Genomic DNA, 17,380 nt, shown 5'->3' on the forward strand with positions numbered 1-17,380 from the left:
AGTTTAAACCCTCCCGAGTAGCACTAGCAAACCTCCCTGCACCTTGATATTGGATATTGGTTCCCCTCCAGTCTAGATGCAACCTGTCCCTCTAGTACAGGTCACCCCTGCCCTGAAAGAGGTCCCAATGATCTAAGTAACCCTGCTCCCTGCCCCAGCTCCTTAGCCATGTGTTCATCTGTCCTATCGTTCTATTCCTTGCCTCACATGCACATGGAGCTGGCAGTAACTCAGAGATTACTACCCTCGAGGTCCAGCTTTTCAGCCCCTTTCCTAACTCCCTATACTCATTCTGCAGGACCTCATCCCTCTTTCTGCCAATGTCATTGGTACTAATGTGCACAACCACCTCTTGTCCTTTAAGAATTTCACACAAATGCTCAGAGATGTCCTTGACCCTGGCACCAGGGAGGCAACACACCATCCTGGATTTTTCAACATGGCCACAGAAACACTTGTCGGTGCCCCTAACTAGTGAGTCTCTGACCACTATCACTCCCTTGGACTTTGCCCACCGCTGCTCTACAACAGAGCCAGTTGTGGTGCCACAGGCCTGGCTGCTATTGTTATGCTCCACTGAGAGGCTACCCCTCCCCAACAGTATCCAAACGGGTATACCTGTTAGCGAGGGGAATAGCCACAAGAGACTCTTACACTACCTGCCTGCCTCACCTGGCCATCACATATTGACCTGACAGAACTGCCCACAGGTTTAATGCAGAAAAATCCATTCAGAGGTTTGACATTTTGCAGGATCCAAGGAATAAAAAGTCAGACTTCACCTTTGTTCCAATCCCTCACCACTCAGTGGCTCAAGGTGAAGCAAGGGAGCTTGTCCAGTAACAGTCTCTCCCTGTTTATTGTGGAGTACCAACAGGCACACAAACCGAACCCTGTCCATTTCAATTGCCTACTGACAAACCAAGTGATTTTAACCAGATACTACTTCTTCCTCCTCTCATGTTAATAGTTTAACTTGTGTCTTCTGATAATTACACTGGTTATCATTGTATATTATCTGAGTCATTGGGCAGTAATGTGTTTCCCAAGAAAGCCTCCATTGCTTTGATGAATATCCTCCAACCATCTGCTTACAATGTCAACCGATATATCCCTGAAAACTACAATACTGCAACCATTCCTTTCCAATGTTCCAACAGCCAGTACCCAATCTTCAACCATCCCTGACACTCTGAGTTACATTATTATGGACTAGGCAAGGCAACTCAAAACATTCTTGAGCCAGCACCCCAGACTCTCGTATCTTAGTGGTTAGCAATGCTGCCTCACAGTACCAGGGACCTGGGTTCAATTCCTACCTTGGGCAACTGACTGTGTAGAGTTTGCACTTTCTCCCTGTGTCTGCGTGGGTTTCCTCCTACAATCCAAAGATGTGCAGGTCAGGTGAATTGGCCATGCTAAATTGCTGATAGGTCAGGTGTGATAATCAGGGGTAAATGGGTCTGGGTGGGTTACTCTTTAGAGGGCTGGTGTGAACTTGTTGGGCCAGACAGCCTGTTTCCATACTGTAGGGAATCAAATCTAATCTGTAACTTTGCAATTTGTTTCAGTAAGTGTACAGTGAAAATTACCCGAAGTAAGTTAGCTCGGTTGACTACTAGGTTTTAAAGCAGACAGAAATTTATTCACAAAATTACTGGATCTCTATTGGTAGTCCATATATAGTAAAAAATTTAAGTATTCTTCTACAACTCTTTTAGCTGTAATGTTGCATAATGGGATTGACTCTGAAAATCTAGTCGACACATCCATGATTGTTAATAAATACTTATTCCCACTTTTTGTTTGAGGTAGGGGACCTACGCAACCAAACAAGACTCTTGTGAAAGATTCCTCAAATGTTGGAATAGGTATTAAAGGTGCAAGTTTTATTACTGCCTGTGCTTTTCTGATTAGCTGACATGTATGACACGTCTGGCAAAATTCAACTACATATTTGTGTATTCCAGGCCAGTAAAAATGTCTTTGTATTTTAGACTGTGTTTTCCTCACCCATAAATGACCTCCAAGTGGTAGCTCATCTGCCACTCGCAGCACCTCCTTTCTACGTCCCACTGGAAAAACAATTTGATGAATCGCTACCCGTTTCTCATCTGCTTGAATGTGTGATGGTCTCCATTTCTTCATTAAGACATCATTTGTTAAGTAATAACACACAGGGATGCATTCACTCTCCTTCTCTGTAATGGCCTTCTGATACAATTGTTTGAAGTTCTCATCTTTCTGCTGTACGTCAATTGGCGTAGCGGAGCTAAAGACACTTGCATGTTTACCTAGTTGCTCCTGCTCTGCCCCACTTATCTGATCAAAAAAAGTCTCAGATAAAGCTATGTCAGCTTCCTCATCTGTGCCTTTTGAATTCTTCAGCTTCAGCCTGTGTCTCTGTGATCTTGTGACCACACATCAGGAAAAATTCCTGAATAAAGATCCTTCATTTCTTCAGTTGCCTGCGTCTTCACTGTCTTTTCAATTAGAGTAGGCAGCACACCTACCAGTGAATCAGCTATATCATTTGCAAGGACAAATTGTATTCCTGGAGCTGAGAATTTGTCCAGTACTCTGACCACAAATTCTCCACTCTTCTCTGGATTTTCTAGCCTCACTTTACATAATTGAGCACTTTCTGTCTCACCAGGAATTGCAGTTACCAGTACCTTCTCTGGCAATAGTCCCTCAGGAGTGCATATCTCCTCATCCTTCAGCATTACAGACTGAGAGGATCCTGTGTCCCTTAATATTGTAATCTCTTTACCTGCTACTCCTGGCCTATCTGAACCTCTTTACCTGCTACTCCTGGCCTATCTGAACAAACTTTACCCGTACATTTTTTAAAGCAAATCTGGCACTTCCCAGTTAATTAACCTCTGATCATCTTGTACACTCTGAGGCAGCTGTCTAACGTCCCTTGTGCTTTTTGTTACTAGTCCAACAAAACTCCCAGGCTTGTCTGGTCTTCCCACATTTGGCTTTCTCCTAGCCCACCAACACTGTGACTTCATGTGGCCCACTTTAGTACAATGAAAACACTGGAGCTTTTAAACTTCTTTGTCCCTTCAAGAATTTCACCTTTACCCTGTGGTACGTTCTCCCTCAGCTGCTAACCTTGCCTTTTAACTCTCTGTTATTCCACATGAGTTTGTACTATTTCCTCGCTAAGGTTACTTTCAGCCTTTATCTCCAGCCTTTTAAGCTAGCTTTCCCATTTAAGTGTCAGTTTCTGAAGTTCAAAAGCTCTCTTTTTCTTTCTCTTCTGCTTTTAATCATACCTCAAACTGTTTCATTTCTGCTGCCCTTTCCTTATCTCTCGCCTCTAACCCAAGCTGCTTCATTTGCAGTTGAACTCTTGCCATCTCTATAGATTCTGATGGTTTCCCCAGCAAGTTTAAATGCTGTAATTATCTCTCCTTTCCTCACAGAAGCGAGCAGTTCCAATTCCAGCTGATCTGTTCATTTCTGCAGCTTGGTCTTATTCACTTTTTGCGAAACTGCATCCACTTCCAGAAAATGTTTGGCAACTGAAAGGGCCGTTACATCCCAAGCTTTGTCTATCTAACCAAACCAACACCCGAAATAAAGACAATAGCACTTACCATGCACTGTTTAAAATCCCGCAAAGAACCCCCGATCTGTTATGGACTAGGCCAGACCACTCAAAACATTCTTGAGCTCAAAACCCAGACCATAATTTTGCAATTTGTTTCGATAAGTGTACAGTGAAAATTACCCGGAGTCAGTTAGCAAGGATCACTACTAGGTTTTGAAACAGACAGAAATTTATTCACAAAATTACACAGTGAAACACCAAGAACAGAATAAAGAACCCCTACAGAACTCTGTCTGTCCAAAGTAGACTTAATTATGCTGTTCCAAATATACACAACAGTCCCAATAAGCAAACAACCCCCCCCCCCTCCAAAACAGAGTAAATAAAATGGAACAGATGCTCACAAGTTGAAGTAAGCAGGGCAGAAAGAGAGAGAGAGAGAGAGAGAGAGTTTCCACACAGCTCACTGTTGAACTCCTAACTTGCTCTGGACTGAACTGCCCGTCTCGAGAGCTGACCATGCCCCTTTCATTATACAGGTCACTTCTAAAACATGACCACTTTGGCCTGAAGTCTCATCTGTTTACATATAAACAAAAAGACCTCGCAATACCCTTTAAGCTCTGTACCAAACCAGTCTAATCAAAACCGGGAGCTGGATTATGACCCCTCTGAAAGAAACCAAGGACATTGTATCCTTGAAAAAAGGGTCCTGCTTTGTGACATCTTATTGATTCTGCGTGATGCTTGATTGTCATGTCTCAATCCAATTTCATGATAAGAGCCTCATACTCCAGAAATAACTCTCATGTGATCAGGGACTAAATTTTTTGAGGGTCACATCTATTTTCATTGACAGATGGTATGCAATACTTAAAGAATTGTCAACCCAGTTGCAGGCAAGGTCACTCCTAACACTCCATCTCAGTGAGCCAGCTACCGAAGCCCTTATCCATGTCTTCATTTTGCTAACTCTGGATTTATGACATTCAGGTCAGTCTTCCACCTTCCACACTATGAGTTAATATGCTGTCTGTACCTAATTGATACCAAGTCCTAACAGAGTCATAGAATCATAGGGATATACAGCACGGAAACAGATCCTTCAGATATCCTAAATAAATCTCATCCCATTTGCCAGCATTTGGCCCATATCCCTCTAAACCCTTTGTAGTCATATACACATCATATACACTTTAAATGTTGCAATTGTACCAGCCTCCACCACCTCCTCTAACAGCTCATTCCATACATGCACCATTGTCTGCATGAAAAAGTTGCCTGTTAGGTCCCTTGTCACCTTAAAATCACCCATCATTCCAGTGTTTATTAGTGCCATCTCAATTTTAAAATCCTCATCCTTGTTTTCAACTTCCAGTCTAGCCTTGCTTCCTCCCTAATCTTCTCCAGCCCACATCCCTCTCAGAGTCCCAACCTTCCACACCTCCTGTTCCTTAAGAAGAAAGCAAGAGTAACACAGTAATCATGTAAAGTTGGATTGTCTAGTCTATAAAATTAAACTTGCAGTTAGTGTTTTGGAGAAATTCACCAGATGCAGTCATAATAGTTTACAAGATGAGTGTCTCAGCAATCAAATTAGGGTATAATCTGTTTTGAGTAAAAAGTGAGGTCTGCAGATGCTGGAGATCAGAGCTGAAAATGTGTTGCTGGTTAAAGCACAGCAGGTTAGGCAGCATCCAAGGAACAGGAAATTCGACGTTTCAGGCCAGAGCCCTTCCTGATGAAGGAAGTTGTTGGAGGGAATCCTGAGGGACAGGATATACATGCATTTGGAAAGACAAGGATTGATTAGGGATAGTCAGCATGGCTTTGTGCATGGGAAATCATGTCTCACAAACTTGATTGAGTGTTTTGAAGAAGTAACAAAGAGGATTGAGGGCAGAGCGGTGGACGTGATTGATATGGACTTCAGTAAGGCATTCGACAAGGTTCCCTATGGGAGCCTGGTTAACAAGGTTAGATCTCATGGAATACAGGGGAAACGAGCCATTTGGATACAGAACTGACTCAAAGGTAGAAGACGGGGGGGGGGGGTGGAGGGTTGTTTTTCAGCCTGGAGTCCTGTGACCAGTGGAGAGCCACAAGGATTGGTGCTGGGTCCACTACTTTTCGTCATTTATATGTATGATTTGGATGCGAACATAAGAGGTACAGTTAATAAATTTAGAGATGACACCAAAATTGGAGGTGCAATGGACAGCGAAGATGGTTACCTCAGATTACAATGGGATCTTGATCAGTTGGGCCAATGGGCTGAGGAGTGGCAAATGGAGTTTAATTTAGATAAATGCGAGGTGCTGCATTTTGGGAAAGCAAATCTTAGCAGGACTTGTACATTTAATGGTAAGGTCCTAGGGAGTGTTGCTGAACAAAGAAACCTTGGAGTGCAGGTTCACAGCCCCTTGAAAGTGGAGTTGCAGATAGATAGCATAGTGAAGGCGACGTTTGGTATGCTTTTCTTTACTGGTCAGAGTATTGAGTACAGGAGTTGGGAGGTCATGTTGCGGCTGTACAGGACATTGGTTAGGCCACTGTTGGAATATTGTGTGTAATTCTGGTCTCCCTCCTATCAGAAGGCTGTTGTGAAACTTGAAAGGGTTCAGAAAAGATTTACAGGTTTAGAGTATGTGAGCTACAGGGAGAGGTTGAATTGGCTGGGGCTGTTTTCCCTGGAGCATCAGAGGCTGAGGGGTGACCTTTATTTAGGACTATAAAATCATAAGGGGTATGGATAGGATAAATAGACAAAGTCTCTTCCCTGGGGTAGGGGAGTCCAGAACTAGAGGGCATAGGTTTAGGGTGAGTGGGGAAAGATATAAAAGAGACATAAGGGGCAACTTTTTCATGCAGAAGGTGGTGCGTGTACAGAATGAGATGCCAGAGGAAGTGGTAGAGGATAGTACAACTGCAACATTTAAAAGGCACTTGGATGGGTATATGAATAGGAAGGGTTTGGAGGGATATGGGCCGGTGTGCTGGCTGGTGGGACTAGATTGGGTTGGGATATCTGGTCAGCATGGACAAGTTGGATCGAAGGGTCTGTTTCCATCCTGTACATCTTTATGGCTCTATGACTGATAAGTCCTTATGGAGTGCAGGTGCCATTGCAGTGTATGAAATACAGTGGCCAATTTGCACAAAGCACACTCCCTCGAAAAGCAGAGGATCTGTGTGAAGTTATAGCTGTCAGATAAGTAGTGATTAGCATTCTGAAGTTAAATCCTCTGTTCTTCTTCCAAGTTGAGTCATGCAATGTTTTACATCCAGTTGATGGAAGATAAAGGCCACAGTGATTTTGCAGCTGAAAAGTTGCACTTCGAACACAACAGCAGCAGCCATAATTATTGCATTGAAGTCCTAGAGGTAGAGTTGAAGACAAACCCTTCTTACTCATCGGTGACACGGTGACCAACTGAGCTACAGCGAACAACATAGTCTGACTTGTTTACCTCAACTAGGAAAAGTAGGACTGCAGATGCTGGAGAGTCAAGAGTCAAAAGGTGTGGCACTGGAAAAGCATAACTGGTCAGGCAGCATCCTGATGAAGGGCTTAAGCCTGAAACGTTGACTCCCCTGCTCCTCGAATTCTAACTGACCTGCTGTGCTTTTCCAGAGCCATCCTTTTCGACACTATGCTAACCTGTTTGAGTGGTGTGATTTAGTATGAAACAGCATTTAAATTTAACCTCTTATATCATTCATTATCTAAATAGATTTTCCATATCTCTGATTCCAGTGGGTGTCAGTGCTAAATGCTTGAAGGAGTCGGAGAATATAAAGCTGCCCCACATTCCGGATCTAGACAGGTTAGGTGAATGGGCAAATTTTGGAAGATGCAATATAATGTGGAAACGTGAGGTGATGCATTTTGGCAGGAAGAACAGAGGAGCTGAATATTATTTAAACTGGGGAAAGACTGCAGAAAGCAACAGAACAGGGGGATTTGGGAGACCTTGGGCATAACTCACAAAAATTATCACCCAAGTTCAACAGATAATCAGCTAGAGAAATGAAATATTGGCCTTTATTTCAAAGAGACTGGAACATAAAGGTAGGAAGGTTTTGCTAAAATTACACAGGGCACTAGTTAGACCGTAGTTGGAAAACTGAAAGAGGTTTTAGACCCTTTATCTAAAGAGAAGGTTCACTTGTTGATCTGGGTATGGAGGGATTATTCGAGGGGAGAGGTTGAGCCCGTACTCATTGGAATTTAAAAGAATGGAAGGCAACCTTATCGAAACATACAGGTTTTAACGTGTAGAGGTGGAAAAGTTGTTTCACCTTGTGGGAAGTCTGGCACTAGAGGACATAATCTCAGAATAAGGTCGCCTAATTAAGTTAAAGATGAGGAGGAATCTCTTCTCTTAGAAGGTTGTAAATATGTAAAATTCCTTTTGCAGATGGCGGTTGGGGTTGGGTTGTTAAATGTTGGCTTCAATAGACAGACTTTTAACTAGTAAGGGAATCATGGGTTATGCAGAAAAGGCAAGAAAATGCAGTTGAGGATTATTGGGTCAACCATGTTAAAAGGGTAAAAAATGAGGTCTGCAGATGCTGGAGATCACAGCGGAAAATGTGTTGCTGGTTAAAGCACAGCAGGTTAGGCAGCATCCAAGGAATGGGAAATTCGACGTTTCGGGCATAAGCCCTTCATCAGGAATGAGGAGTGTGCCAAGCAGGCTAAGATAAAAGTTAGGGAAGAGGGACTTGGGGGAGGGGCGATAGAGATGTGATAGGTGGAAGGAAGTCAAGGTGAGGCTGATAGGCCGGAGTGGGGTGGGGGCGGAGAGGTCAGGAAGGAGATTGCAGGTTAGGAGGGCGGTGCTGAGTTGAGGGAACCGACTGAGACAAGGTGGGGGGAGGGGAAATGAGGAAACTGGAGAAATCTGAGTTCATTCCTTGTGGTTGGAGGGTTCCCAGGCGGAAGATGAGGCGCTCCTCCTCCAGCTGTCGTGTTGTTATGTTCTGCCGGTGGAGGAGTCCAAGGACCTGCATGTCCTCGGTGGAGTGGGAGGGAGAGTTAAAGTGTTGAGCCACGGGGTGGTTGGGTTGGTTGGTCCGGGCGTCCCTGAGGTGTTCTCTGAAGCGTTCCGCAAGTAAGCGGCCCGTCTCCCCAATATAGAGGAGGCCACATCGGGTGCAGCGGATGCAATAGGTGATGTGTGTGGAGGTACAGGTGAACTTGTGGCGGATATGGAAGGATCCCTTGGGGCCTTGGAGGGAAGTGAGGGAGGAGGTGTGGGCGCAAGTTTTACATTTCCTGCGGTTGCAGGGGAAGGTGCCGGGAGTGGAGGTTGGGTTGGTGGGGTGTGTGGACCTGACGAGGGAGTCACGAAGGGAATGGTCTTTGCGGAACGCTGATGGGGGAGGGGAGGGAAATATATCCCTGGTGGTGGGGTCTGTTTGGAGGTGGCGGAAATGACGGCGGATGATACGTTGTATACAGAGGTTAGTGGGGTGGTAGGTGAGAACCAGTAGGGTTCTGTCTTGGTGGCGGTTGGAGGAGCAGGGCTCAAGGGCGGAGGAACGGGAAGTGGAGGCGATGCGGTGGAGGGCATCGTCGATCATGTCTGGGGGGAATCTGTGGTCCTTGAAGAAGGAGGCCATCCCGACCTCAAATTCACCTGGACTGTCTCAGACTCCTCCCTCCCCTTCCTAGACCTTTCCATTTCTATCTCGGGCGACCGACTCAACACAGACATCTACTATAAACCGACTGACTCCCACAGCTACCTGGACTACACCTCCTCCCACCCTGCCCCCTGTAAAAACTCCATCCCATATTCCCAATTCCTTCGTCTCCGCCACATCTGCTCCCAGGAGGACCAGTTCCAACACCGCACAGCCCAGATGGCCTCCTTCTTCAGGGACCGCAGATTCCCCCCAGACGTGATCGACGATGCCCTCCACTGCATCTCCTCCACTTCCCACTCCTCCGCCCTTGGGCCCCGCCCCTCCAACCGCCACCAAGACAGAACCCCACTGGTTCTCACCTACCACCCCACCAAACTCCGTATACAACGTATCATCCGCCGTCATTTCCGCCACCTCCAAACGGACCCCACCACCAGGGATATATTTCCCTCCCCTCCCCTATCAGCGTTCCGCAAAGACCATTCCCTTCGTGACTCCCTCGTCAGGTCCACACACCCCACCAACCCAACCTCCACTCCCGGCACCTTCCCCTGCAACCGCAGGAAATGTAAAACTTGCGCCCACACCTCCTCCCTCACTTCCCTCCAAGGCCCCAAGGGATCCTTCCATATCCGCCACAAGTTCACCTGTACCTCCACACACATCACCTATTGCATCCGCTGCACCCGATGTGGCCTCCTCTATATTGGGGAGACGGGCCGCTTACTTGCGGAACGCTTCAGAGAATACCTCAGGGACCCCCGGACCAACCAACCCAACCACCCCGTGGCTCAACACTTTAACTCTCCCTCCCACTCCACCGAGGACATTCAGGTCCTTGGACTCCTCCACCGGCAAAACATAACAGCACGACAGCTGGAGGAGGAGCGCCTCATCTTCCGCCTGGGAACCCTCCAACCACAAGGAATGAACTCAGATTTCTCCAGTTTCCTCATTTCCCCTCCCCCCACCTTGTCTCAGTCGGTTCCGTCAACTCAGCACCGCCCTCCTAACCTGCAATCTTCTTCCTGACCTCTCCGCCCCCACCCCACTCCGGCCTATCACCCTCACCTTGACCTCCTTCCACCTATCCCACCTCCATCGCCCCTCCCCCAAGTCCCTCCTCCCTACCTTTTATCTTAGCCTGCCTGGCACACTCTCCTCATTCCTGATGAAGGGCTTATGCCCGAAACGTCGAATTTCCTGTTCCTTGGATGCTGCCTGACCTGCTGTGCTTTAACCAGCAACACATTTTCAACCATGTTAAAAATCACACAACACCAGGTTATAGTCCAACAGGTTTAATTGGAAGCACACTAGCTTTCAGAGTGACGCTCCTTCATCAGGTGATAGTGGAGGGCTCAATCGTAACACAGAATCTATAGCAAAAATTTGCAATGTGATGTAACTGAAATTATACATTGAAAAACTGATTGTCTGTTAAGCCTTTCATCGGTTCGAATACAGTGATAGTTTCACTTCTTTCATGTGTAAATCACAAAACCTTTTTTTTAAAGTTGCATTCTCGGGTTAGCTGTTAACAATGGTGATAGCTAGACAATATATTGAAGGTGAAAACAATGACTGCAGATGCTGGAAACTAGGTTCTGGATCAGTGGTGCTGGAAGAGCACAGCAGTTCAGGCAGCATCCAAAGTGCAGCGAAATCGACGTTTCGAGCAAAAGCCCTTCATCAGGAATAAAGGCAGTGAGCCTGAAGTGTGGAGAGATAGGCTAGAGGAGGGTGGGGGTGGGGAGAAAGTAACATAGAGTACAATGGGTGAGTGGGGGAGGGGATGAAGGTGATAGGTCAGGGAGGAGAGGGTGGAGTGGATAGGTGGACAAAGAGACAGGCAGGTAGGACAAGTCCGGACAAGTCATGGGGATAGTGCTGAGCTGGAAGTTTGTAACTAGGGTGAGGTGGGGGAAGGGGAAATGAGGAAACTGTTGAAGTCCACATTGATGCCCTGGGGTTGAAGTGTTCCGAGGATGAAGATGAGGCATTCTTCCTCCAGGTGTCTGGTGGTGAGGGAGCAGCGGTGAAGGAGGCCCAGGACCTCCATGTCCTCGGCAGAGTAGGAGAGGGAGTTGAAATGTTGGGCCACAGGGTGGTGTGGTTGATTGGTGCGGGTGTCCCGGAGATGTTCCCCAAAGCGCTCTGCTAGGAGGCGCCCAGTCTCCCCAGTGTAGAGGAGACCGCATCGGGAGCAACGAATACAATGAATGATATTAGTGGATGTGTAGGTAAAACTTTGATGGATGTGGAAGGCTCCTTTAGGGCCTTGGATGGAAGTGAGGGAGGTGGTGTGGGCACAGGTTTTACAGTTCCTGCGGTGGTGTTGGCCCCCTGTTTTCTCTGTCTATGACCTGATGTTTAGATTGATTCTAATCTAAAAAGTGAGATAACAGAGTTTTACATAAATTCATGCAGTTTTTAAGCAAAGTACAATGTAACCCTGCAAATACAAATTCACCCCATGAAATATATGTGTGCATGTGGGTCTTTGTCTGTGTGTGTGTGTGTGTGTGTGTGTCTATCTGGGGTGGGGGTTGTGAGTGGAGAAAGTGTGTGTGTGTGTGTGGGTGTGTGTGTGTGTGTATGTGTGTAGTGCAATGGTGATCATCTGTAATGTGACATGAACCCAAGGTCCCAGATGAGGCCCTCCCTATGGCTACTGAACTTAGCTATCAGCCTCTGCTCGGCCACTTTTCTCTGCTGCCTGTCCCGAAGTCCACCTTGAAGGATAGTCACCCGAAGGTCCGAGGTCAAATGTCCTGGATGTGACCCACATGCACACATATATTTTGTGGGGTGAATTTGTACTTGCAGAGTTATATTATAACTGCATGCATTCAAGTAGAACTCTGAGCTCAAAAACTGCATGAATTTATGTAAAACTCTGTTCTCTCACTTTTTAGATTAGAATCAATCTAAACATCAGGTCATAGACAGAGACATGGGGGCTAACACCTTCAACATGTTGTCTAGCTATCACCATTGTTAACAACTAACCTGAGAATGCAACTTTTTAAAAAAAGGTTTTGTGATTTACACATGAAAGAAGTGAAACTATCACTGTGTTCTAACAGATGAAAGGCTTAACAGACAATCAGTTTTTCAATGTACTATTTCAGTTACATCACATTGTAAATTTTTGCTATAGATTCTGTGTTATGATCGAGCCCTCCACTATCACCTGATGAAGGAGCGTCGCTCCGAAAGCTAGTGTGCTTCCAATTAACCAGTTGGACTATAACCTGGTGTTGTGTGATTTTTAACTTTGTCCACCCCAGTCCAACACCTGCGTCTCCGAATCATGGGTCAACTATGATCTGGTTGAACTGTAGAGCAGACTCGATGGGCTGAATGGCTGAGGTCTTATGATTACGGTCTTATACTTTCTAATGTTCATGCCTATCCTTCAGGGTTTTTTTTGTCTCATAATGTTTGCACTGTTGCCAGAAATTTTATTGGTTGAGAGCACAGCTAAGTTTGGAACTAGGGTGAGGTGGAGGAAGGGGAAATGAGGAAACTGTTGAAGTCCACATTGATGCCCTGGGGTTAAAGTGTTCCGAGGCGGAAGATGAGGCGTTCTTCCTCCAGGCGTCTGGTGGTGAGGGAGCAGCGGTGAAGGAGGCCCAGGACCTCCATGTCCTCGGCAGAGTGGGAGGGGGAGTTGAAATGTTGGGCCACAGGGCGGTGTGGTTGATTGGTGCGGGTGTCCCGGAGATGTTCCCTAAAGCACTCTGCTAGGAGGCGCCCAGTCTCCCCAATGTAGAGGAGACCGCATCGGGAGCTTGAGTCATAAGGTTTTATACAATCCATACAGTGTGGAAACAGGCCCTTCAGCCCTACAAGTCCACATCCACCCTCCTAGTAACACACCAAGGCGTTCCCCAACCCTATTACTCTACATATACCCCTGACTAATGCACCTAACCTACATATTTCTGTGACACTATAGGCACTTTAGCACAGCCAATTCACCTAACCTACACACTTCGGACTGTGGGACGCAACCCACAGAGACAGTCACCTGGGGCTGGAATCGAACCCAGGTCCCTGGTGTTGTGAGGTAGCACTGCTCCCCACTGAGCCAAGGTGCTGCTTTGGAGTAAAGCGAAAATAAATTGCGGGCGCTTTTTTTTTGCCAAAGTTGCCATCTCTTCCAAACCTAAGCTGTACCTATTCTTTCAGATCTTTTGAATTCAGGTCGGGGTTGCAATCATCCCGCTTGCACCCTTCCAGTAAACCGTATGAGTTAGAATCTCAGTTGGGATCTAATTCAGAAATCCGAAAGAAATTAAGCAGTTTCAAATTATATTCTCCAACTTTATGCGACAGAGTTTCCACCTTTTGTGTTACAGCTCACCATAGTTGTGCGGCTATGGTCATATACAGTTAATCAATTTCTTGGCTGAATATATTTACTGTTGAAAATGTGTTGGTGGTTAAAGCACAGCAGGTCACCTGTTCCTTGGATGCTGCCTGACCTGCTGTGCTTTAACCAGCAACACATTTTCAACAGTGATCTCCAGCATCTGCAGACCTCACTTTTTACTTGAATATATTTACTAACCAGAAGAATTAATTATCACATTTCGCAATCAGTCCCTCCGCCTTAATAGCTACCAATCATGTTTTTACAATAGCGGACATGATGAACCAATCGCGGATCACGGTAAGGTGCAGTCTTGGAATTTCTCATTTCCTTTTTGTGTCCGGTTTGAAAGTCTGGCGTCATTGAGCCGATGAGGGCACAGACTCCAAACAGTGTCAGCCCCGAGTACAACCCCTGTGAAAAACAACATCGACGGACAGTATCTTCCAAGAGCTAAAAAAAAGAGACCTGTTTTTATTTGACTCGGTGTCTGAAAGGATGTCAAATCTTTTTAAACAACAGATCTGGTAAGTTGTTCAAGTTGCGGTGTTAATGAAAAGGCAGTGCGGATATTCAAGACCAGTTAGGGAATATGCTGAGCCACAGATCACACCGGACAAAAGGCACGAATACTCTACAAAGTAGGAGTGATACACTCAGCTTATAAGCCTTATTGATCTAAGACCAATCAGTATTAAGAACCACACTCTAAAGTCAGTTATTAGTTAATTGCTGGTTATCATGACATGCAGTATGTTGCTGGCTGGGCAATGCAACCTTTATCCTCGAGGGCATGGGTTCAGGAACCACCCAGAATAACTTAGATCTTTTACTTTTTTACGAGGGACATGCATTAAAAAAACATCTCTGAACAGGGTGATTAGAAAACAGGTTAAATGGAAAGAAAATATTAGAGGGCACTTGTGGTGCAGTGGTAGTGTCCCTACCCCTGAACAGAGAACCCCAACTCAAGTCCCACTGGCTTCAGAGGTCTCTGAACAGGTTGATTAAAACATAGGTAAAACATAGGTTTGTGGGCGGCATGGTGGCACAGTGGTTAGCACTGCTGCCTCACAGTGCCTGAGACCCCGGGTTCAATTCCCGCCTCAGGCGACTGACTGTGTGGAGTTTGCACGTTCTCCCCGTGTCTGCGTGGGTTTCCTCCGGGTGCTCCGGTTTCCTCCCACATTCCAAAGATGTGCGGGTCAGGTGAATTGGCCATGCTAAATTGCCCGTAGTGTTAGGTAGGGGTATGGGTGGGTTGCGCTTCGGCGGGTCGGTGTGGACTTGTTGGGCCGAAGGGCCTGTTTCCACACTGTAAGTCTAATCTAAGTCTAATCTAAAAAAAAGGAAATGACAACTGTAGAGGGCTGGTGGTGGTACAGTGGAAATACCTCTCCGTTCCTGGGCCTCAAGTCCCTCTCACTCCAGAGACATATAGACCATTTCTAAACAGATTGATTAGGAAATAAAATTAATTTTTAAAATGCAATATTACATGTATTGACTAGTCAAAGGGTTGGCAATTTAATACAGAGATGGGGAGGAATTTCCTCTCTCTGAGGTTAGTGACTCTTTGAAACTCCTAGCCTCGGAGAGCTGTGGGGGCCGAGTCCTTGTGTGTGTTTTAAGGCTGAGATACTTTATTGGTCAGTAGGGGAATCAAGGGTTACAGGGAAAGGGACAGGAAAGTAGGCAGGAGGAATATCGAACCAGCCCTGCTCCTGTTGAATGGTGGGCAGACTGGTGGGGCTGCATTGCCTATTCCAGTTCCGACTTCTTGTGGTTTCGTGCTCTTAGAAATAATTGACTGAGACCAGTAGATTATTGACTGAAAAGGACACTGCTGGATATATGAAGCTAAAGTTGGACAATATTGTTGAGGTGTGGGTTAGTCACTAATTTATTGAATGATTGAACCGGCCTGAGGACTGAATGGTCAACGCCAGCTCTGAAGCTGGGAGAACATTAGTGTGCATCATGTTCCATTAGGCGAAAGTGAGGGCTGCAGATGCTGATCACTAGAGTCGAGAGTGTGGTGCTGGAAAAGTACAGCAGGTCAGGCAGCATCCAAGGAGCAGCAGAGTCAATGTTTCGGGGCAAAAGCCCTCTTCATCGTGTTCCATTATGCTACTTACCTTTAAACAACAAAAACTGGCAACTGCAAAGGAGTATTTCAATTGATTTTCTCTCAGTCGACAATGAATGTGAAAGCATTAACTTGCAAACCCATCAGTATTGTCCTGTTTGTAATTTTAAATGACAATATTATGGGCTGGGTTTTGAAAGGAGGACGGGAACAGAATTTGGAGATTGCTTTGCCACTCTGAGATGCCATGGCACTAACCAACTGCCAAATTGTCTGATAGTAGTAGCAGAAAATACAAAGTTACAAAACAAAAGGATTTGATATATTCTGTGGAGGATACCACAAGGAATGTTTATCTTTTAATATTCTGACCAGACTGACATATAATTTGACAGATTTTGCCTTGATAATTTTAATAGTGGAACTAAACTGAGAGTGGTTGTTTAACAATTTGTTAAGACCAGTTCAGGAGGGGCGATTGGCTCCCTGTTGTAATAACTTCTGAAATCCGTTTCAATAAATATTTTGCTTTTCTTTTTGACATGCTGATAGTTCACAGTTCAATTAAAATAGAATCAAGACGTCAGAATTAAAGAGGCAATTGCAAAGTTTTCTTTGCTGAAAGAAAGATGAATTTTATGAGCTACTAACCTGCAGAACACTAATGAAATGCAATATCAAACACACATAAAAGGACAGCTACAAAGCTAAAGCAGAGGGTGGCTAGTACAAAGCGGGTGATAAGCAGTTCAAAGAGTTTTTGGAACACTGTTGAAGTTTAGCCTAAGATCACAGTTGTTTATTTGTTGTCTTGAATCCTCAGCAAAAAACAAAATTTGTTCAATCCTTCCTGGTGGTGAATGTGAGAGAGGGGAGAGCGTATGTGAGAGAGGGAGAGAGGGGAGAGGGGAGAGCGTGTGTGAGAGAGGGGAGAGGGGAGAGCGTGTGTGAGAGAGGGGAGAGAAGAGAGTGTGTGTGAGAGAGAGGAGAGCATGTGTGAGAGAGGGGAGAGCGTGTGTGGGAGAGGGAGAGCGTGTGTGAGAGAGGGAGAGGGGAGAGCGTGTGTGAGAGAGGGAGAGGGGAGAGCGTGTGTGAGAGAGGGAGAGGGGAGAGCGTGTGTGAGAGAGGGAGAGGGGAGAGCGTGTGTGAGAGAGGGAGAGGGGAGAGCGTGTGTGAGAGAGGGAGAGGGGAGAGCGTGTGTGGAGAGGGAGAGGGAGAGCGTGTGTGGGAGAGGGAGAGGAGAGTGTGTGTGGGAGAGGGAGAGGGGAGTGTGTGTGGGAGAGGGAGAGGGAGAGTGTTTGTGAGAGACGGAGAGCGTGTGTGGGAGAGGGAGAGGAAGAGTGTTTGTGAGAGACGGAGAGTGTGTGTGGGAGAGGGAGAGGAAGAGTGTTTGTGAGAGACGGAGAGTGTGTGTGGGAGAGGGAGAGGAAGAGTGTTTGTGAGAGACGGAGAGTGTGTGTGGGAGAGGGAGAGGAAGAGTGTTTGTGAGAGACGGAGAGCGTGTGTGGGAGAGGGAGAGGAAGAGTGTGTGTGGGAGAGGGAGAGCGTGTGTGGGAGAGGGAGAGGGAGTGCGTGTGTGGGAGAGGGAGAGGGAGAGCGTGTGTGGGAGAGGGAGAGGGAGTGCGTGTGTGGGAGAGGGAGAGGGAGAGCGTGTGTGGGAGAGGGAGAGGGAGAGCGTGTGTGGGAGAGG

The 17,380-nt window shown here is 46.2% G+C and overlaps 1 protein-coding gene across 1 annotated transcript in view; it reads left to right on the forward strand.

Moving 5' to 3' along the window:
* The first annotated feature begins 13,978 nt into the window (after positions 1-13,978).
* Positions 13,979-17,380, forward strand: part of pnp4a (purine nucleoside phosphorylase 4a) — a 21,598-nt gene continuing 18,196 nt past the window's right edge. The window contains exon 1 of the mRNA XM_060836163.1: positions 13,979-14,128. Coding sequence (XP_060692146.1) covers positions 14,100-14,128 — 29 coding nt within the window. The 5' untranslated portion in view covers positions 13,979-14,099. The remainder of the gene's footprint in view (positions 14,129-17,380) is intronic.

The sequence above is a fragment of the Hemiscyllium ocellatum genome, chromosome 15 (genome assembly GCF_020745735.1).
Source record: "Hemiscyllium ocellatum isolate sHemOce1 chromosome 15, sHemOce1.pat.X.cur, whole genome shotgun sequence".
NCBI classification, from domain to species: domain Eukaryota; kingdom Metazoa; phylum Chordata; class Chondrichthyes; order Orectolobiformes; family Hemiscylliidae; genus Hemiscyllium; species Hemiscyllium ocellatum.